The sequence below is a fragment of the Colossoma macropomum genome, unplaced genomic scaffold, assembly GCF_904425465.1.
Source record: "Colossoma macropomum unplaced genomic scaffold, Colossoma_macropomum, whole genome shotgun sequence".
NCBI classification, from domain to species: Eukaryota; Metazoa; Chordata; class Actinopteri; order Characiformes; family Serrasalmidae; genus Colossoma; species Colossoma macropomum.
In genome coordinates, this window is record NW_023494801.1 from 18,622,274 (window position 1) to 18,645,679 (window position 23,406).

The following is a 23,406-nucleotide window of genomic DNA, read 5'->3' on the forward strand; positions in this document are numbered from 1 at the left end:
ATCGGCACAGGGCGGCTATTAAACAGAAGAGCTTGTTATTAGCAGGAAGTGAAAAATTACCGTTTATGGGTCTCTGCTAGTGGAATAGAAAATGAGGTCATGTCAACAACATGGAGAAGAGCCGCATTATGCTCCCACGTGTCTGCATGTGTGTGTGTGTGCACGGGCAGAGGGAGGGCTGTGGCAGGTGGAACAGTTTGGATTGGTGATGTTTATCTTTTCCTCTGCTTGCATAAAGAGGGCTAGATAACAGTGCATTTGCTCATTCTGCAGGATTTGATCCCCTGCCTGTTATCCCCTGTATTATAGCAGCGTGTAGAGCTTAGACAGAGCTTGGAAACACACGGGTTTACACTGTAAGTGTCTGGGAGGGAGCTCAAAGGCCTGCCTCTCTGGATTTTCTCCACTGTCACTGTACAGTAAATGGCAGCAATGCTGTGGCCTGTTCCAGAGTTCTTAGAAAAAAGTTGAAGCATTGTTCTACCTTAGGAAACAGCTCCAATATATACAGTACTGCACAAGAGTCAGAGGCCAGCCTTTCATTTATTTAATTTCCAGTCAAAACAATTTTTCATTGTCAGAAAAAACAGAAAACATATATTTTACAGAAAATTACACAGAAACCACAACAACTAAATATCAGGCTTTTTTTTTCAATATTTTTCAATAACGTTTTTCAAGGAAAATTACAAGGATATTTTTTCACATCTCTAAAGTTGTCTTACAAGTTGGATTCTCATGATGCTGACACTGGAAAAAGAATAGCTTGTACTTAATAGTTGTTTTGACTGGAAATGGAAAAGAAAAACAAAGGGTGGTCTCTGATGTTGCACATACAGCATCAGTAGTCATTTCATATTGCTGTGGTCATCATATCTTGCGTTAAACTTGAAACGAATGACTGCACCCAAGTTTATTTCTCAAAGAATGAAAAACATTTATGGAAGATTTCATATGAATAGAAACTAAGATCTAAACTTTCAATTCATTCATTTCATTCAAGATCATTGAATTGAACTTATACTGTCATAAAAAAAATCAAAACACTATTAAATTAAACATTTCTAATAAAAAAGGCATGTTTAAGGGAAGCTAAAACACTGCCCTTCAAAGCTAAATAGTCCAGTTAGGTACTTACTAAAGTCCAGTACTTAGAAATGTATGCATGTATATTTTCTTCTCCACTGAGTTCAGTTTTTCAGTGCTGGCTCTATCCATTAAGCAACATAAGCAGCGGCTTAAGGCCCTGCAGCCACCAGGGGACCCCCAACAACTTCTAGTTGAAAACTGTACCATTTTGTGGTCTGGAGCTGAAAAACAGAAAAGAAAAAGAGAAGATGAGAAGAAAAAGCTTAAAGATAAAAGTATGTGTTGTATTTGTGTAGCATTAATGCCATCTGTATGCAGGTAAGGCAAGTAGGGCAGTGTTATGTTGGCTTGTAGTTGGATAACGTGAAGTGGTTGATCTGGAGTCTGTCTAATGAAGCAGGTTCAACTTAGATTTTCTGACTGAGTTTCAGCTTTACAAAACAAACAGTGCGGTTGACTTGTTTTACAACTTCGGTAGCAACTTTCTCTGTTAATCAAGGTTTAGATACTCTGGCTGTAATTGATCCTCATCTGTGTGCACATGAAAATGTGAAGTTCATGACGAACAGACAATTGCGTAAAACACGAGGAGAAGTCGGCAAAGAATAAAAAAGAAAACATACCACCTAAATATGTAAGAAGTATTTATAATAGGAAAAAGCAACATTGGTCACTGCCACCAGGCCTAGACTGAACTAAGCTTAAAGTTAACGGGGTAAGCAAGGAATACTGCATGGTGAGACAGAGCCCTGGATCCAGAATGCTGAGAGGGTCATCTGTGATTTAAACTGTGACTTATTAAAACCCCAAACAAGCATCTAATCATTAGCAATTCACAAATTAGCCAGTTATAAATGTATAGAAGTTAGAGAACTTGTGGTAGTCATTGTTATTAGTTAGCGTCTAATTTTACAGCAATTCAGCTAGCAAAAAATCTTGCTTAGGGCCCCCAAAAGACTGGATCCTTTATTTACTTGCCATATTTGTCTCAATGTGAGCTCTACTGCCAAGGCAGATTCACTGTAAGTGATGTCTCACTTGGCCAATGAGACCATTTGTGATTCTGAGTCTGATTCTCTGTAATCTGATTCTCTTTGTTTGACTGTATTTGCTTTTGTTTCTGTCTGTCTGTGTCTGTCTCTCTGTCCTGCAGTTCTGTCCTGCTCCACTGACCTGCTGCCCCAGGCACAGAGGAGCAAGCCAGGTAATCCGAGAACCCCCTCCACGCTCCTAACTTTCCTCCATACAAGCCTCTTTATGATGCACAACCTCTCTCTCTTTCTCTTTCATTCTTTCACTCACCCTCCTTCCACCCCATCCCTCGCACCCTCCCTTCCACACTGACCTACTTTTCTACTGACCTGTTTATGCAAGCTCCCGCACGCTCCAATCAAATCGGAGGGAAAAAAGGGGAAGCGCAGCAGAATCCTGCCGTTGCCGGCGCCGTTGTTAGGGAATGTCACCTTGCCGATGCTGCAGATGCCGTGGCAACCGCGGCCAGAATGCTGCAAAGCTCAGGCTGCTGTAATACATGTAGGTGAACAAAGAGGGTACATAACGTTCAAGTGTGTTTTTGTTGGGTGCAAGGAAGGTATTGATGTGTCAAAGACTTGAAAGAATTAGAATTTTGAGCGTGCAGCATCCCAAACCCCCCTAACCCCCCTTCCCCACACACACACACACACACACACATCCTTGTTGTTTTGAGCATGACCTCATTGTAGATGCAACGAATAAAGGATTAGAGAGAGGCAGCACGTCCCAGTGGGAGATCTCTCTCTCTGTCTCTCTATCTATATATATATCTGTGCTTCTCTTTCTCTGTTTTTTTATAGGTCTCGTCTTCTCTCCTTCTTTCTCTCTCTGAATGTCTCTCCTTCTTTCTCTTCCTACCACTCCCTCTTTCACAGTGCCATTTTGTCCCCTAACCAAACTCATTTTGGCTTTGTGTCAGCTTCTGCTTCTAGGCCTGTGTGACCGTGTGTTTTAGCCCAGATTGTGTAATATTCCCTGTGGTGACAGGTAATCCGGCCAATAGTTTCAGTTTAACAAGCATGGCATCCAACGGAATGGAACGTAATTGCTCTCAGATTCAAAACTCACTTTGAAGTTCGGTTATTTGGATGCTCCATTCCTAGGCACCTGTTGGCCTAGTTTTGGCAGCACTTCGACTGTGTTATTACACATCCAACCACTTCTGCAGCTATGACCAGGTCAGTTGTCTCAGAGGAAACAGGGCCAAAAGGTTGTGTAACATCCTCATTTACTCTCTGGGCTCTGCAGCTAGCTCTGTGTGGTTCATTAACTTGACCACGGAGCTGGACCTGACCTCCTCCTCTGCAGTAAAAACTCAAAGTGGTGGCACACGGGCAGTAAACTTTGCCTGATTCACGCCAAGGCCAGCAGCTTGGACCAGCCTGCTAACAATGTGTAAGAATATAGAAACATAAGGCCATATAAGGGTGGGAGACGTGTTGAAAATGTAAGATCAAGATATTTGTTTCAAGATACTTGAAGAAGGCTGTGAGTACAGTGATGTCAAATTAAACTATTTAAGAAGGAATAGAAAGAAAACAATTGGATAAAATTTATAAAATGTAATGATGGGCTGACATACATGGTGTCATAGTGGGCCGACTGTTAACAGGCTGTCTATAAGTCTAAGGCTTTTCATGACACATGAAGATTATCAGTGTTCTAGAAGTACTGAAGATACCGACGGCGTACTTAGAAAAGCATGGCCTAATTCCTGAGGATAATAATATGTCGTCATATTGCACCATTTTACTGTAAAGGGAGAAAGGAAGAGGAAAAGTAAGAAAGAAACAGATTGATTCACCCTGTTATATCCTATTGAAGTTTTTGTCTTCGTTCTCCTTTTGAGTGATGAATCAGTCTTTGTCATATTGTAACGTGTTATACTGCCTTTTGGCTATTGAGTGATACCTTGTGTACTATTGTACAGCATTACAAGCCTTGCACACGTAGTAGTGTGGGAATTTGTGTTTATCTTATTGCACACTCATTGTGTGCGTGTCTGCATACGCGTCAGTGCCACTCTGCTGCAGTGCTGCGTTTGAGCTAAGCAGTAGGCTGGGTAAGTAGGGCAGTGTTACATCAGTGAACTAAGCACGCAGCAGTAGTTCTGGGACAATGTGTGTCAGTGTGTCAGCACGTCTCTCTCAGCTAACACGACTCAGGGCTCGGAACAGAATACACAGCCCACACCACACTGCCCTGTCTGTACAGGAATGCTGCCTTGTTTCAGATTACCAACATTCCTGCATTCCAGATGCGATCATTTGTTTAGCTCTGTGCTGAAATCAAAGGAACATTCCGTTTAGTTTAGAAGCATGATTCAGACTTCGGAAAGTTATGCACATAGCGTTACTAGGACATTATAGGTCCCAGTGCAACAAATCAGCATGAAAATTGCCTTTAAGTAAAGAACTTGCAATTTGCTTGATTGCTTGTTATTACTGGCAAGACTAACCAGGTTGGTGCTCTAATACAGGTTACAGGTAGATGTATAGTTTTAAGTTATTGTAGCTACCATAAGTCATGGGTGTAAAATTGTGTAAGGGGGTATAATAAAGCAATACAAGGGGTCTAATAAAGATGTTAAGCGGCCCAGTTGCCATAGGCCCCCCTGTGCTACAGGCCCCGTTGCAATTGCTCCGCCTGCATTGGTGTTATAGTTGCGCCACTATATTTTTAGCATTTTGAACACTATAACTCATGAGCTAACAAATGCATTAAAACACTAAATCATATTGTTAAATGTAGCAGTCAGAATTTAAAAGAATGATTACTGTTACAGTCGATCAAATGCAATAACTAAATGCATAAGTCTAATAAACACAGCTGATTATGATTACGATTCTAACACACCTAAACCTAACTCTAACCCAAAATCTAAACCTAATCCTAAACCTAATTGAGTTTCACCACATTTTTAGCAATGAAAGCATCTGTAGATCATTTATATGGTATTATAAAAATAAAGTGCGACCCAATTAAAGTAAGATGTTAGGACAAAGTAAAGACCAACATCAGCAAAGTTCAGAAAAGCAACATCCTTTTTATTTTTTTTTTCATTTTTGAAATGCACCCATCCTCTTTGCTGAATATTAGTGTTTTTACATCACATATCCATTTCAAAACAGAGACAGTGACAGTAATGCCACAGTCTGCTCTGTAACTACATACGAGTCTTTCTTTTTTTTTTTTCATTTTCATGAAACCATCAGCAAAAAACACAAACATCACTGATTTAATACACATTGAAAGAACAGGGAAAGAAGGGTTGAAAAGGGGAGGGGGGTGGGACTGGGGTGCCAATACATACCACGGTAAACAAGAGAAAAGGAAAACAGGACAACACTTTGCCCAAAAATCAAATATAATAAAAAAAACTTTATAAAAGCACAGAATACAGTGTTGTCCAGGGTAGGAGAAACTTTACATTTATACATAAGTGCCATATGTTGGACATGACATGTAGACTTGACTTAAAAATTAAGTAAAAAAAGGCAAGGGGATTTGTGACTCTACACGTACATAGGAATCGCAGTTTTTTTGTCTTTGAAATAATTTAGATTGTCCTTTATAGGAATATTTGTACTGGATCTTGCTCATTCTCTCTGATGCACAGTGAAATGTGTAGGGCTATAAGCAGAGAAGACATCCCTGCAGATTCTGTGAAAATGCAACATCAGCTAGCTCAAAGGCTTAACTGGAGGTTTCAAGGGCAGTGGGTCAAATTCATGGCTGCAAACAAGAGCTTCCTCCTGCTGATGTAAGTTGTATACCATTCAAATGAACCAAAGCTTGAGAGAGCAAGATGTTTGTTTTTGTTGTTAATATCTTTAGTTTTTATTTGTCATTGCTATAATTTGTGGTTGGACATATTAAATACAATTTTTCTTTTTTATAATCTTGTGTACTGTAAGTGCATTTTGGATTAATGGGCATGCTTTACCATAGGAGAACATACCCTTATAAAAAAAAAGGAAGGGAAGTACACTATAGCCTGTAACAGTGTTAATCTTGAAATTTAACATAACTCAGCATGGTTTTTTCGAGGATTTGGGGCATTCTGATTTTCTTAAAAAAAAAGGTAAGTTGCTGAAAAAAATGAGAACTTTCAAAGTAACGATAAAAAACAAAGAAAATATCAATTACTTTAAGTGGCGCCTCAAAGAGTAAACACAATGATACTATACAGTATTTCTGATGATGACAAACCGGTGAACTGTCTGAATCCTCTCTGCCTTTTTACACTCTTCTTTTTTTCTTTTTTTCAACAATGTTTTTGTTTTCTTCTTAAAATATATATTTATATGTAATATTTATATCACAGTAATATACAAACCAAGTTCTTGCACAAAAGAAAGCAGTGGTTGGGGTTGTGAGTATGTTTGGGTGAACAGGAATAGGGAAGATGAGAAGAAAGTAGGGTAGAGGTATGGAATTTAAAGCCATTGTCTTTCTTTGGTCAAGGGAATTCTCCCAGAATGCTTAGATGTTTGGTATGTTTTGTGGTGAACAGCCACCCTCTGATTTGGTGTGAAAATGGACACAAATCATTAGGGGCACTTAGAAGTTCTATATTTACAATTAGTGAGTGGGTTACAATGCCTCACAGATGGTTGATATTGCCATGTTTGTTGTTACATTGACATCATGTTATCAAATGGGGAAAAATGCAAACAGGTCAATCTTTCCTCGTCTGTTGTTTTCAGAGGAGATGCAGAAAGAGAGCAGTCTTTACGATATGATACAGTGCACGCAGAAGTTCTGCCCTCCTTTTGGTACTGACATTTCCATGTCCATGTCTCTGGTTCCCACTGGAGGTGGGAAGAGGCTAAAGGATATTGCCAGTGACTTGAAATCGGGAAAAGGGGAGCTGACATAGTCTCTCAAGGCATTGAAATAACCCCAAACACTGTGAAAAAATGTCCTACAACAGTGTCCCTCACTCTTAGTCATGCCTCTTATTCCTACTATTGCGTACACTGGGTTCTTTCTTCCCACAGTCCATCCTTTTTTCATCTGTTGAACTGGCCTGCTTGCAGAACCCTACATCTGGCTGACCTTCCCTCTCTTTACCACTTTGAAGATGCTGGCTGGTCTGAGGCAGGGCCAGGTAAGGGTGCTGAGGTAACTGGTGAGTAGTGGATGATTCTTGACTTGATGCTCCACCATTACTCAGGGCTCTGTGCTTGAGGCGCAGTTTGTGTGGTAGTGCTGTGCCTTTAACCTCTGCTTGGCTGTCTCTGCTTTGGCTTTGTGGGGAGGAGTTTGGCGCTCCCTCCAGAGGGGATTGCTGGTGGTAGCTACCTGTGTCAGAACTAGATGAGGACAGGCATTCGTCATCAGTGGAGGCATCTTTGTCAGAGCTGCGGGGATCACCATCACTCGAAGAGGTATCCTTTCCTGAGTGACCCTGATAGTACCCTTCAATCCTGGGACCTCCTTCATAGGTCAGCACTGGAGGCTCTTCATCCTGTGGACTGTGAAAGGAGGGATGGTACAGCTGTGTCTCTTCACCCTCCTCTTGCCTGCGGAGAAGATCTGGTGCCATACCATCACCTTTCAGAGTATCAAGGGCTAGTCGCTGATGTTGGACCCTGTATGCTTGCCTTTCTGCTTCTCCATCTGTGTAGTCATATGGTGGAGAGTCCAAAGTCTTTCTCTCGAGCTGTTTCGTCACCTCTGCTAGACTTTCAGTGCTTCCAGTAGGTCCCTCCGTTGCCTGGGACAGCGTCTGCGGCAATTTCTGTTGAGTCATTTCCTGAGGTCTTGAACTCTCTACAGGATATGAAATGCTGCTGGAGCGATACAGGATGACGCTTCTCTGAGCAGTTTGCACAGAAGGTGCAACAGCACTGATTATTGTCTCCTGATGCCGTCGCTGCTGTTGATGGTTGTGATATCCTGACTGAAAGGTATGTTGGTGATGTGGTGTGGGCAACTCACGGTGGACATTGAACATGACTTGTGTGCTTGTGCCATTTGCAATTTCCATCTCTAGCCCTGCCCCTTCCTGCTTGATGTCATAGCTCATTGGCTCCGGACTGTCGCGGGAAGAGCCATCAGACATATCTGAAAGAGAACCTCGAGGGGAGTACTTAACTAACTGGGCACGACCTTCCCCTCGGCCAGACTGCTCAGCCTCTGAAGAATCAGAGTTCATCATCACTTGAGAGCCACTGGAGTAGCCACTAGGATAGAAATGGCTGGAAGAAGCTGAAGAAGCATTAGATGTTCCATTAACTGTTCCTCCAATCTGCTGACTCTTCTCCATGTACGAGGCTGCACTAATGAGGCCAAACCGGAGTTTCAGCTGCAGAAGTTCTGTTTTTAGGCGTACATTTTCATCATTCAGTGCAATAACTCTGTTCTCCAGGACCATGTCATTGAGTCGTCGCTTTTCCCGAGAACGCTTGGCTGCCTCGTTGTTCTTGCGCCGCTTCTCCCAGTAAGAGGCATCCTTTTTCTCATCAGAGATAAACTCACGCTTGCGCCGGCAGGTCATGTTTGGCTTGGATTTTAAAATGCGTCCCAGGCGAGGGTTGCCCTCAGGTGAAGGAACAGTGTTGTTGTAGTCTGAGAAGTTATCTAGGTTGTCTAACGTGTTGCCTGTACTAGAATTTGCTGGGATTTGCGAGTTTAAGCTTTCCATTGCTCCTCGCTGGGATCCAGTTTGGAAGCTTGTTGCTACCACTAGAAACTCTTAGTGATAGGAATTTAAGGGATTGGGGTGAAGGGGAACGGTGATTAACAGAATGATGTTAAGATCTTCCTCCTTTTAGTAGCCTTCAGAATGACTAGGTAGCTGGTTCAGCAAAAACTTTATGAGGTGTTTCAGCTCCAGGAGAGGTGAACCTCATTGATTTTGTTGATGTTCCTTGCTGCTGTAATGTCCTTACTGTTTCAAGTGTCCAGATTGGCTAAAAAGATCAAGAAGAGGTGAGCCTCTGTGACAGTTTCCTGCATTTAAGTAATGTTCGAGGGCCTCAGCGTGAACAATGTTCCACCCTCCCAAGGCTAAGCACGCCAGCAAACAGTAATTTTAACACACAGCAAGTGGGACAAAGCCAAATGGAGTGGAAGTAGAAATATTCTTGATGTCTGGAAAATGTGACACGATTAGCTTAGAGCCTTCCTGACCCCTTCTCTTTGTTTGTTTTCAGTTTTTTTTTCCTTTTTCAACAGGGCTGTGTCAAGCTGTCAAAGATGTGCCCCAGTGCTCCAGGCGTATTGCAGGATGTAGGTCACTCAGTCTGTCTCAGCTTGTCAGCCTCTTGGGGAGGGGTGCAGCCTCTCTCTAAACCTCCAGCTGGCTGTGCGATAAAAGGCTGCGGACACAAAAAGGGGAAAAAGTAGATCTGTTAATCCCTTGAGAGCAGAAGAAGCACTCAATCTTCAAATACTTGAAGAAATAATTTATTTTTTAGTTTTTTCTCTTTTTTTCAGAGAGAAAAAAGCATTCCGTGCCTCCCTGTATGTCTGGAGAATCAAAGGATTTAAGAATGGAATGTGTTACTGTGTCTCCCTCATATTCCCTCACCTCATCCGGTGCTTAGCATGTCTGGTTTTAGTTGGATGGTCACCCTTGGCAACCACTGAATAGTCTCTTGTGCCCAGTAACCAGTGTCTGACCCCCTTGGCCTTGCTATTGATCTCCTCTGTCTGTGACCCCTGACCTATGCTCTCTGTCTGGATGTGGTCTATTATGATGTAATGGCAACAAAGGAGAGGGGCTTCCAAACCACAGTTTCTAACATTAAAACAAGGTAATATCCTACTCTGTTTTAATTCCTATGTGCCACAGCTCCACATTACTTACAACAAAAGCTTGCTTTAAATCCATTTGTTTGACTCACCAACTGTTAATGCTCACAGCATTAATCACCCTTTGTGCAAAATTCCCCTACAGGATTGAGAGCTGTAATCATAACTACATGTCTGGCGAGCTTTAGCGACAAGCGCATGATTTGTTTTAACATTCTGAAACATTAGCCTGTATTACATCATTGAGTGTGAGGGACCCAGGGAACCAGAGCGAGGCTAAAGTATAAGCTTTTGAAACGTTAACATGGATGTTACTGCTTCTCCTTTTTGGCTACATGGCTTGAACAGTCTGCTGAATAGATCTGGAATGTGGCCAGCGTAATAGATCTTTCAGGTGCGATCGTCTAGGGTTCCCTTTGTATCTGGGTCATGAGCTAGATTCCAAAACAGGCAGGCAGAAAAAAAAAACAGACAGGCTGTGTGTGGATATTTTCTGTGGCTAAACTACTAAAGCACTATCAGATGGTGGCTGATGAAGGGCAAGATATACTTATTTAACAATGAACAACAGACAAGAACCTAACTGATGAATGAGCACAAGACAGATGAATAGAGGTCAGTCAAAAAAGCTAAGCAGGTCACACTGCACACTTTTTGGAGAGCTTCACTATATAGGTCAAGCCTTTGGAATGGGGGAGGGTAAGGGAATGTTGTGTAGTGTAGACTGTGCTAAGACAAAGGGGTGCTCCCAAGGCCCAACCTGTCTAAAAGCAAATTCTAGGGCAATCTCAAACAACTCTACAGCTGAATATAATGTTCTATAATAGTCAGTTGTTCAAAGAAAGCAAATGTGCCTCTGTTTAACCGAAGGTGGCTGTTTTTCATGTCATGTTTTGGTTAACAAAGGGGTGGTATGTTTTCAGATGGACAGGCTAAGAGCTCATGTGACAGATGGAGCTTTGGTGATATTTAGCTGATGAATTTAATATGGGCCTCCTCATTTAATATTGTGCCCTGGAGTGCACTGGGACAGTTTAATTTAATAATACTTGAGACGTCAAAGGGCAGGCATCACAACGTAGCACTTGTGTGGAGAATGAAAGAATTTTTCTTGGAATTTTACCTTGTGTGCTTCCTGGGAGGATGCATTAGGAGTCAAATGCAACCTGCACTAGCCATAGTTTTAATTATAGTTGTATATTAGATCACTGTCAGGTAGGTTTAGTGTTCAATGATTGATACTGACATTTACAAAGATTAGAGATTAGAATTTAATATCTATTTATTCCCTGTCACGTTTTGTTATTTTCCGACCTGAAATTTATTCCCACTGATCAAATGCCTCAGCACTGAGCAGTACCATTTAGGCTCAAGTACATTGCTCTTCTGACTTCTAACATGCAAATCTTTTAGTTCATTTCTTACCATGCTTTTAAGCGTGTCTTGCTAGGTTGAGACAATATTCTTTGTGACACTAAGTATGGCATAACCTCAGTTGTATTCTTTTCCCATGTATCTGATTCAATATTATGTAACCACAGGCACCAACAAATGTCTCCAATGGGGTTAAAACCCAGTTCATCTCTGGTCTCATTTAGAGAGAAATTTCTGGCTATGAAAACCTCTTCAGAAAAGGGAATAGGAAATGAACGTAACACTAAAAACCTTGTCTGCTTCAGACTAATCAAGTCATTTTCTTGTGAACTTTCCCAGTTGCCGTTAGAAAGCTCACCAGTGAGAAAAGCCAATTAGGCCGTTGCCACATGTTCAAAAACAGCCAGACAAGGTTCACGCACTGGTTAATGCAATATTGAAAGGTTAGTGCACTGGGACATCAGAACTGTGCTGTTTGGAGCTCAGGGGGAAAGAAAGAAAGACTTTCTCGCCTGCTGGCCCACTGACCTAGAAACCGGGCAGCGCGTGAGGCAATGCTGGCTTCTTTCCCTGCACTCAAATATAGGTCAGGAGTACTTCGGCAAGAGCTGGAGCAAGAGAAACAGAGCGGGAGGGACAGAGAATTAGCTAAAAATAGAGGGAGGTGAGAAAAGGATTGAAGGAGAAGGAGACGAAGGAAAAGACGGAAAAGAGGGACGCAGCAAAGGGAGAAAAACGGTACATGGAGAGACCTGAATGCCAGCAGTTCTAACAAAGAACCACCCCACATTGCATAGTTTTGCACTCTGTGTAAATACTAAGCAATTTTTTTTATGTTTCTATTTGCATAAGAGCTTTTACATTCTGTGGAAGGTTAGGAGGCGTCTACATGTCTCACATTTTACAAATGAATAATATTTTGTGCTCATTTCCAAGCATTTGACCAATGAATCCTTTATCAGCCTAAAACAGCAGGTAGCCTAAGGTACGTCAATCAGATATGGTTTTTGCAAGCAATCAGAAATTAACAATACACTAATATACTTGTACTATACTGGATTCAACTTGAGGCACAGGAAGAAAAGCAGGCTAAAGAGATTCATGTCTTTGATGTTCAGCTATCTTGCATCTTCTAAAAGCTGCATGCATGAGTTACTCTTCATCAATGAACTGCATTTTAATGCAAGAACATCACATGTTCAAAAGACTGGGCATATGCAACCTGTGATTCATTAGCTTTGTATCTGTGTCAGAGAAACCACTTCAAGGCCAGGGCTGATACTCTCAAAGGTCCCAATAGTAACAGTAAGATCAGATGGCAGCAATGGTGATGTCAGGTCATATATGAGCACTCCTACCTTGAGATACTTAGTGGGGGAAAAACTTCCTCACTTTCCCTAACATATTTTCCTTTCATAAACACAGTAAAACCATGTGGAATTAATTCTGGTAAAGTGCAGCAAAATAATTATAATAATAGCAATAATAATCATAATAACAACTGTTGGTGGCAGTAATAATAGTACTATTATTGCTTGATTAATTATACATAATGAAAATGAATACATATTATTATAAAATATCATGTATATAATACGATAACTCACAAAATTACTTATTTTAATGGACACTGTTAAAAATAATACCTAAAATATATTATTATTATTGTTGTCATTATCATTATTATTATTATTGTTATTATTATTATTATTGAACATAAAACCAAATGAAACATTATGTTCTCTTTCTGGATGCACTAATAAAATAAAAACAGTGTCATATACACAAACACTAGGAGAGGCTACACAGGTCTGAGCTCGGGCGAGGCATGGAAACTATAATTCAGCTCGAATGTTTGGTGCACGTGTTGCTTCGGGGTTGTTTTAAGTAATGGAAATAACAGAGGACGGCGGTGGTGCAGGGTTTCAGCCAAGCGACTGACCCCTGGGGTCGAATAATGCTTGCCACGTGGGGGAGGGGGGGGCTCTTTTCTGCCCGAAATTCCCCGTCTTAACTTATCTTCCGAAGAAAAAGGGCGGCGAATCTCGGACGGCCGGGCTCAGATCCAGGCCTTCTATAAACACACTCATATCACCCTCGCCTCACTCGAACAAGGAAAAAAAACGCGGTCTGCCCCAGTCCATGTGTTCCTCAGTCACATGCGCTCTCTTGCCCTACAAAACTCGGTAATTTGCCTCTCCCTCTAAGCCACATTGGCACAATAACGACGCGCCTCCTCCTCGGCAAGTTTTTTTTCTCTTATAACGCCCCTTGCCAGGAGATCCCGGGAAAGTCAGGATCTTAGCCCGCAGAGCACGGAGTCAATAAAGTCAAGTTCACAGCCATACGCTTCAGTCCAAACAGGGGTACACACTGAGCAGCCTACAAGCTAAACAGATATAAAAAAAAAAGGACTGTAAAAACATAAAACACAGCCATGATGTGTAATAGTGACGATGGCTGCTAATGAACAATAAAAACAACAAATAAATCGTTTCATGTGTGTTGTAAAGGAGAAGGTTCTGGTGGGCTACATGAGGACTCGCCCTGTTTCCTCGTTGTGTGAATCTTCTTTGTTATGTCGGCGAGGTTTGTTTTGGTGGGGCTGTGTTGCTCCTGTTCCCGCCCTCTAACTAATATGACCTACATTCAGCATTAGCGCCACAAACGGGGGAACACAAACCCCACTTCTTCAGCTGTGTGCACCGCAACACTGCGGTGTTTCCGCCGATTGCATCATTTTTTTCTGCGGAGACAGATGTAACCGAATCGCCAAAATATAACATAAAGCGACCGATGTTTAGTCTTGCAAAGCAGAAGGTGTCAAATTGCATAACCGGCCATCTCCGCTGAGTGTAACCGCCTGTGCCTCGCTGACGTAATGACTTTGGGTTTGGTAGCTCTGCCACTTCAAAAATTTTACATCATTTTTTTACTTTTTTTTACGGTTTTATTGCAAATATCAACGTTAGGCCAGTTATTCACACGGCGGCAGCCGCAGCGTTTCCCATTTGGACACAGTGAGCGCCGCGTTCCGCCACACTAACGGCTCCGGTAAACCCGACCGATTAGCCTAGCTAACGTTACACTTCTTAATGCTGCTTCCCTTTTATTTCGCGTCAAGTCAGGTTTTTGAGAAAAAATAGCTCGAGTGTGGCTAAATTTAGATATTTAATTGGCCGTAAAAGCAGAGAAAGCACCAACACCAGGATACCCTCAGCTCGGTGGCTGCCTAACAAGCTACGTTAACCGTGACGTTATTTGTTCAGTGTTTACATCTCTACTGTAGCTTAGCTGACTGCACAGTGTATGACTATCTAAAAATAAATAAATAAAAACACAAGCACTTCACTCATTTCTACTGTAGGGGGTTCCCCTAAAACCAGGCGTTTAGTGTGCACTACATTAAGTCTCAGCATGTGTCTGTATCTCCTCCGCGGCTTTGTATGTAGACTAGGCTACGTAGCTTTAGCATGTCCATGCTAGGTTAACGTTGACCGCCACAAACCGCACGACTGCCCACAACGCGGCTCATTATTATAAACATTCAGGTGCTTTTCAACAGCGCAACCATCCACAACACGCCTGCATTCATTCTACATTAAGGGTTAAAAAGTCTTTACACCAAATAAGACATAATCACCTAAAACGACTCCTGTCAACTTATAACTAGTCCAAGGCACCGTTAGCTTACTTTTAAAGTTTGAAACATGACGGTAACTTCTCCCTCAGGCGAAGTCAGCAGTCCATAAAAAAGCCCTGCGCCTGTTGCAGGAAAGGGTTAATGGGGTTTGACTCGGCTAACATAAACACCCGCGTTAACCTCCACAGAGACCGGGCCACACGTGACGGCCAGAAGTGTGTCCGCGGCTCCCTGCTGCCATATGGAGAGAGTCACGAACGCCCTCGCTGTCTTTCGCACATGAGAACCACAAACCAAAACAACCGAGACTAGAATTAGGCTTAACAAAGGGACACTGCGCTTACAGTGTGCGAACAAGCAAGGTAAGCCCGGTACAGCGATACAGCAATACAGGCACATGGCCAGCGGCTCAGGCTTGTGGTCCCGCACAGGAACATGAAGCCCGGCGGGGGAGTGAGAGCCTCGCCTGAGAATGGAGGAAAAGGCACTAGATTTCCGAAGAGTAAGACAGTGCAGCAGCAAACAAAAGCCCGGAGTGAGTGGCTGCACAAAGTGCGCCAACACAGCGCTGTCTGTTAAAAAGCATGAGCAAAGCAGGAGTGTGAACAGCGATGTTCAGCAGCTTGCGTAATTGTTTCCATTCTTCAGCGCTGTGTAGCAGCCACTACACCGGCTGAACAAATAAGGCAAAATGTAAATAAACGTGAAGAAAAAGGCTCACCGTTGATGTTTCCACGCTAGTATCCAAATGAATGCTCGTCCGTCGCTCGTTTATCGGGCTCGGGGGATTTGACAAGGGCTTCAGCTTCAGCGCTCAGCTCGCTCTGCTCACGGCTTGAATGCGGGTATGGGTCTCAGTGGCTTCTCTGTATTTTGGTTCCTCGTGTTATGTTGTTGAACTGCTCCTGTGTGCTCCCTCCCTCCTTCCCTCGTTTCTGCCTGCCTGTCTCCAAATGTATGTTAGTAGGTCACTCGTTGCATAACAGGACGCTTTGGGTGCCTAGTCACGTTTTCGTCTCTCTCTCTCGCTCTCTTTCTCTCTCTCTCTCCTATCCTCGAACCCCGTTGCAGCGACAGGAGAGGAGGGAGGGACTAGGCGCCAGGCCAGGCGCTCAGATGCAGGGCGAAGATGCACATAACACGATTAGAGAGAGAGGGAGAGAGAGATAGAGTGAGAGAGAGAGGGAGAGAGAGAACCCGAAACCTAGAAAACAAGAGCGCGCGAGGAGACATTTTTAGAAACAAGCCCTCAGCAGACGATATAAAAAGAATTTTTTTTAAGACTGGGTGGAGAGCGATCCGTAGCTGTTCAAACAAGTCCATGATAATACGAATGAGGAATGTTAACATCTTTCTTTTTTTTTTATTTGCTGTTCAGCAGCCTCCTCAGCCCGAAGCACTCCTAGTGACGTAACTATTTTACAATCATTACATTTGAGCAGCATCATTCATACACAGAAATGCAACTGACTCAAAGTGCTTCAAAAACTGTGTATATAAAATAAGCATACATGGAAGCACAATGAACATTGAGGGTCTACATATACAGTGCATTATATGATACTTTATAATATGTTATACCGCGTTATACAACATTTGTTAACTTATTTGTACAGCACCTTACCTACATAGAAATGCAATATGAAGTGCTACACAAAAATGCACAACTAAACCAGACATAAATGAAAGAACAATGAAAAGAGGAACTGCACAGACAATGCATTAACATGTTTTACAATGAACTGTATGCCTTAATACTAATAACCTTATTTGTATGCCAGTTTGCATACACAGAAGTGCAATTCAAATGGCTTCACAGAAATATACAAATGGAATAAGCATAAATGAAGGAACAATTAACTGCTTAAATAAACAGGGCCAACCAGCAGGCCCAAAGTTTTATTACACACTTCTATAACCTAACAATAGCTCAACCAGTTTGCACTGAAGTCCCTGTAATTACTGAATAATACAACTTAGTATGTAATAAGCCTGGGATTTTAAGGGGTTAAAAAGGGGTCTACATATGCAATGCATTATAATATGCAGTGTTATACAATGTGTTAACTCCTTTGTGCAGCACTTCACATACATTAAAATGCAACTCAAAGTGCTTCACCTAAAACTAGCATAAATGAAAGAACAACTAAAAGTAAAAGGGTTTACGCAATGCATTATAATACATTGAACAGTCTGTTGCAATGCCAACATTATGCAATGCGTTTTAACGCTGAAAGATCAAAGCTAGTTCTTGTTATTGTTTACAAGACACATTATTCAGAGCTTAACATGTACAATCAGTCCACAAGCGGGGGAACGCTACCTGATCTCCAAAACAAAAAAACTACAGAGGGCTGTTATCTCGAACAATCTGCTATGAGGGTGTAGATCCTGCTGGCCCATTGACTTGCTTGCATTGCGTAACTGTCTCCTTAAACATTACATGTGGATGGAAAACTACATGTGGCACATTTAGTGTAATAGTGCATATTTTCCATTGGGCGGTGTTGTTCACAGATGATTGAACATGCCACAGCTAAATGTATCTTACTTTATCTGAGTACTTTATATCCATATAGTAATCAGCTGATGTATTTTTTTGTCTGGTGTCTGTCTGGTGGTGCTAATTTAGGCACTAGAAATAATCATGGGTTTTTCTTTGGTAAATTATACCACATGCACCAACAAGACCTTTATTACTCCTTCATTACTCCTCTAGGCAAGACACTGAATGATTAAATCTTTTGTAAATCTTGCCTTGTTGTGACTCACGAGTGTCTGTCAGGAAAATGACTAATGATAAGTCATGTTCCATCCCAAATTACAGACAGTCCGATGCCACCTCAGCACAAAGACTTGGATTTGCTTTGAAATGGGCTATATTGGGCGTTGCTGCAACGTCCAGTGTATAATATATCACAAACCCTTACAACAAAACCTGGTATTTTTGGCAAAACTTTACAGGAGAAGAAGAGGATGCTCTTAACTTTAATGGACATTAGTACAAAATTTTATTACAAAGTAATTTTGAAATTCATCATGAATTTCATCATGAAATGTTCACACATTATAAAGAGCAGCTGGCGTTTCCAAATGGCACCAAACAACAACAACACTAGTAATAATAATAATGTTGTTATGAGAAATTTGACAGCGATTATATGGTTTCATTAAGCTGTCCTCTCAAGCCCAGCTCAATGCACTGTTGAAAAAAATGCATCGATGATTTTTTAAAAAAATACAGCCTCAGAAGCTGAACCCCTTCTTTTTCTCCTCATCCTCTCATTCTTTCATGAGTAATGGCATTTAATGTGGGCATAAAGAAGCAAAAACATTCCAAAATCCTGATTGACTGATCATCCATTTTCTTTTGTCAAGGAATGTCTGAAGATGGAGACGGCCTTGAACTTGCCACCTCGCTTCCTCCTCCCCCTCTTCTCCTTGGGCACTCCCAACCCCCATTTGCACCCCACCCAACCCCACCCAGCTTCAGTGGAGAGCAGTTCCCATGGCAACTGTCGCACTGCCTGCCTAGCAACAGGCGCAGTCTCCCACTGAATAAAAGTGGGGCAGGGGGGAGTGGAGTGAGGGGGCAGAAGGGGCGAGGAGGCTCAAGACTGCGGTGTGTGTGGTTGGATGGGGAAAAGGGGGGGCTTCATTAAAACAAGCTCTTTTGGCGCGACCCCAACTGTCATTCATTGCCTGGCACCCCAGAATTGTCTAATTTGCTTAGAGGCCAGGCTAGTCCTTAAATGGAGGAGGCTAATAGAATTTGCCTAGTTGCTTGAAAAGAGCATAGGTCACGTGTCTTAGATTTGGGCTCATATTAGGATGAGAACATTTTGGACCACATGGGGTTTTCATATTCTTCCGCAGGAACACGGGAACGTTGAATGATTTTGCTAATCTTGAATAAAATCAGCCTTGTAGGCCTACTGTTGTGACGACAATAGGAGAAGTGGTAAGACATGTACTGATCTTCTGATAAGGGTCAGGACAACATGGTAGGATGCTGTGACACTTTCTTCTTTCATTTTCAGCTTTAATGAATTATAGGGTTCATTAGAGCTTTGGTAAAAATATGCATGCTGGTTTCATTTTATAAAAGAACGTAGGACAGGTTCTAATGTGAGCAAATGGGCACGTGTGTTTCTGCATGGATAAAATACATGACATCAACACAGTTGTTGCCAGAATTGATTTTATTCATGCAGAAATGATGCACACATTCAAATCAAGTACATTTGATGCATTATTTATTTCAGTGCATATTAACAGAAACTACAGAGACATCCGGCTGCAAAAACCAATAACTGTTAGCCTGATGTATTTAAGCTGCAATTCTTTTGTTTATGCACTACTGTTGTTGTTTACAAACAGTATCAAAATCTATCATATGCAAGCACATGACAGATTAAGTTAGCTGCTGGGTGGGTCTTCATAAATGCATATTCATATTGCATAAAGTTGATGCACACAAAAATACTTTAAAATCTCTCTTTACATTGACTTACATGAAAAGTATAGACAGTTTTTGCCTTCTCCTGTAAAGTTACTATTTTATGGAGTTGTTTTTCTTTGGGCAGCTGCGCTATAATACTCTGCATTTCATCACTGACTGCTTCAACAAAGAGCTAATGAGAAATCAGGTTTATTTGCTGCCCTCTTGTGGATGAAGATGATTTTACAGAAGAAAGTGTCTCACTAATTCTCTTTCAATTTAAAATAGGTCTGTTCTCAACTAATATTTTTACTAAATTAAGTTTGAACTGTATCATATGCATTATGTGAAAAATGTACTGTTTTTCCTAGTTACATATTTCTTGCAGTTTGTAGTTATTTTTCTCAGCTTCATTGCGGTGCGTACCTTCCAAAGGACAGATTTCACAAATATTCCAAACTGGTATTTGATGACATATTTATTGTTTTCTTTTTTTCAGACATCTGATCAGTTGGAACAGAGAAAAAAAGAGCCAGTAGTTCTACATTTTAAAAAATACTATCAAAAACTGAATACAGTGAGTTTTATTCATTATTTGACATACTATGTTGCCCTAAATCCAGCTAAATGGGATTAATTTTACTGTCTTTATAATGAAACATGCAGTTGGTCAGTGTTCCCCAAGTACTGACTGACTATACACAGCATGTCCAGAAAAGCCTATTATATTGTATTGTGAGGTAATTTATCACAATAACAATATATATATATATATATATATATATATATATTGTCACATTGCCCAGACCTAACTAATATTTAGTTTGCAGTGTCCTTTTTTGTGTGTGTTCAATTTGTTTCCATTATGTTGGTGAGAGCTTCTGCTTTGTGATTGGTCACACTTTCGACTTTTGAGGTTTAGCATTTTGTATTAGCCCAAAACTGCATCAAAAAAACAGAAGATGTACTATGAAGTTTTACTTTTATAGGTTTAATGACTTTTATAAGTTACTCAGTACTGAAGCAGTTTTTTTGACCTGGTAATTTTGTACTTCTCCTCAAGCTGTTTGTTGGAGGGAAATAACAATATTTTTACTGGAGTTTGGGTATAGGCTCCTCTACACACCACTGGTACCTTATATGGTCATGTTCTGATGCAGACTGCTGACACAAACTAGGCCAATGGTCATAGTTGGTCATAGTCACCCTTTTAATGTAGAAAACGTTCAAAAAGAAACAACAAAAATTCACAAGTTTTGGTTTGGACAGCAGATAATGAAGTAAACTTTAATTAATACAAAATCAAGAATACTTTGCTTCTTTCTTTCTTTCTTTCTTTCTTTCTTTCTTTCTTTTCGTTGGGATCAACTCTCCAAATGGCACATACAGTGCTTTAAATGTGCTTCATTCAAATGATGTCTACACAGTTAATTCCAAAAGTAAGTCAGCTGAAAGACAGTATTGTGTTACTGTATTTTATACTTGTAAAAAATATGTATACACATAAGTGAAGTAAATTCAGTGCATCTCTTGTTTCCTCAGTCTGGCTTTTTTAAATTCCAAAAATCTCAACAAGACGCAGGTCAGGGGAGGTTTGGAAAAATTGACTTCTTCAGTCTTAAACAATTCTAACCAATAACAGTAATTAGAAACCATTTTGTGTGTTGAGTAACTGCCTGTGTAATTAATACCTTTCCATGAGAAAAAAATGCAGAATATGCTGATACAGCTGAGGTGCAGCAGACCAACATAGTAATAAACAGAGAAAAGCTCAGCCTTTTAGGCCTCAGGCCATAAAACTTAACTCTAACACGACTTACATATGAGCCTCTGACCTGTCTGGGCGGCATAACCAGCACATCAGAAATTCACAAGTGTAATTGCTACTCACCTTCTGTGTCTTCCAGTAACAGGCTGTCTGACTGTGATTGCTGGCAGATGGAGGAGTGAGCTGTGTGTGGGGGGTGTAAGCCCCCTGAGCCCTGTTCATTCCCCCTGAGAGTGCTGGACGAGCGCCAACCCCAGGTGGAGCTCTGTGGTCTGTCAGAGGCAGGTTTCTAGCAGGGTCTATCTGCACGCCACACTGGGGAAAATGCACAGAATTTACAGGAATCAACTGTTTACACCATTTCCTCATAATTGTCTTTCAGTTTACTTATTTACTTATTCTTGGTTATAGTTAAGTTCATGTGGAAGAGATGTACACACATCTGAATATGTATACTTTTGATTTAAACAGCCATTCAAAGGGTTTAAAGTTGAAGATATTCTTATCTAAAGACTTCAAATTTGTTTTTAGGAACAATAAAAATAGTTGATGTGAGTGGCACTAAGAATGATGTGTTGAAAAAAAGAAACATATTGAATGAACATCTAGAACACAAAGCATTATTGTTTTTCTTTCAGAATAAATGTTTTTCTTTCAGAATAAAGTAATTTTGTTGATCCAACATAATCTAATTAAACTGAATTGATCTAATCTGCTATCATTCTTACAGCTCAGTTCATTGAAGTTGATTTACTAGTGTTGATTTAACTTATGTTGGTCCCAGTCAGGTTAGAACAACATCGGCAGTAGAGAATATGGTAAAGCACAACAATAAGGCTGGGCAATTAAGCAAACTATAAGCATAGGAGGAAAGAGGAAAGACAACACAGAGATGGTGAGTAAAAGTAGAGGAAAGACAAGCATAATACAAATAAATGGAGCCCTGAGTCAATCAAATCTTTGAATATAAAAGCAATAATCAAAAATGTCTCCCTAACTCAGATTAGCTCAGTAATGTGGGGGATGTCCTGTTTTAAGTACAACAGGCTCTTGTCTCTTATGATGGCAGGTGGATGAGGCTGATCAATGCAATTCATTCTCTTTTATTTGACTCAATTGACTTTGGCTGATTTAACACTTAGGATAATAATGTTCTTTCAAACCTATAACTTTAAATACATTTTATAAACTGGTCAGATTAGTTTATATCAATTTGTTTCCCCATAATGTATAAGAGCCAGTTCTATCTTTTTTCACTCAAGTGAAGACCTTGAATGTCTAGAACAGGGGTGTCCAATCTTATCTGCAGAGCGCAGGTGTGGCTGCAGGTTTTCATTCCAGCAAAGCGGGAGATCACCTGATGAAATGCTTAATGCCTGAGAGGAACTGATTAAACTAATGGAATCAGGTGTGCTTCAGCTCGTTTAGAGTAAAAACCTGCAGCCACATCGGCCCTTTGCGGATAAGATTGGACACCCCTGGTCTAGAACCTCGAGGCAGATACTTTGACGAAAATGACAAGAAATAAATGCAGTTTGCACAGCGCTAATTGATGCGGAATACAATTCCATACTTCCATATCTGTTATTTACACCACCTTTCAAAATTCAGAATCACAGTTTTAGTCATATGATACTACTTCTTAGAGGTTTTAACTCATTTGTAGGAAGGTGTAAAAATGTTAGACGTCTAGAATGATGAACAAAGCTGTAGATGATTCTATGATTGAGAAAATTGAGAATAAAGACATATTGAAGAAACAATGAACAATGAAATGAACATTGCCTCATATTTGAAAAGTGATCTGATTTAGACACAAAAGACTTACCAAGAAAGAAACTGTCAATCACAATATATTATTTATTATTTAATAACTCATTTTAAAATTCAAATATTGAATAAAGCCTCTCAAAATAGTCTCTGGTGTCTGGCTTATAGCACTTCAATCTACACTGTTTAAAATATTATTGAAAACGTTGCAGCAGTTATTCATATGGCAATTGATCCAAGACTTTAACACTTAGCCTCGTAGGTCCAGTACAAAACTAATCAAACTTCAGACACATTAAATTTCAAGACTAATACTTTCATGAGAATCACTAGAAGTAGATTACACCTTTATTATCATGTAATAACTGTTCTTATATTATGTGCTTTAATTTTACATGCTTGAATGACAGCTCTAAAAATACCTTGGTATCTAGTTTATATTATTCAACTCTACCTGATTTTAAATAGAGTGACTAAAGCAGTGTACTCCACTACTCATTCATTCCTGGCTGCATAACACTC

The 23,406-nt window shown here is 40.7% G+C and overlaps 1 protein-coding gene across 1 annotated transcript; it reads right to left on the reverse strand.

Moving 5' to 3' along the window:
• Positions 1–5,149: 5,149 nt before the first annotated feature.
• On the reverse strand, positions 5,150–15,946 carry nfil3-2 (nuclear factor, interleukin 3 regulated, member 2). The gene is made up of 2 exons (XM_036589641.1): positions 15,627–15,946; positions 5,150–9,452 (listed from the first exon to the last, which is right to left on the reverse strand). Exon 2 carries the CDS (start codon positions 8,774–8,776, stop codon positions 7,073–7,075), a length of 1,704 nt encoding a protein of 567 aa, XP_036445534.1. The 5' UTR covers positions 8,777–9,452; positions 15,627–15,946; the 3' UTR covers positions 5,150–7,072.
• Positions 15,947–23,406: the final 7,460 nt, after the last annotated feature.

Excerpts from the sequence above, each read along its gene's own strand:
- nfil3-2 (XM_036589641.1), bottom strand. The coding sequence starts at position 8,776 with ATGGAAAGCTTAAACTCGCAAATCCCAGCAAATTCTAGTACAGGCAAC.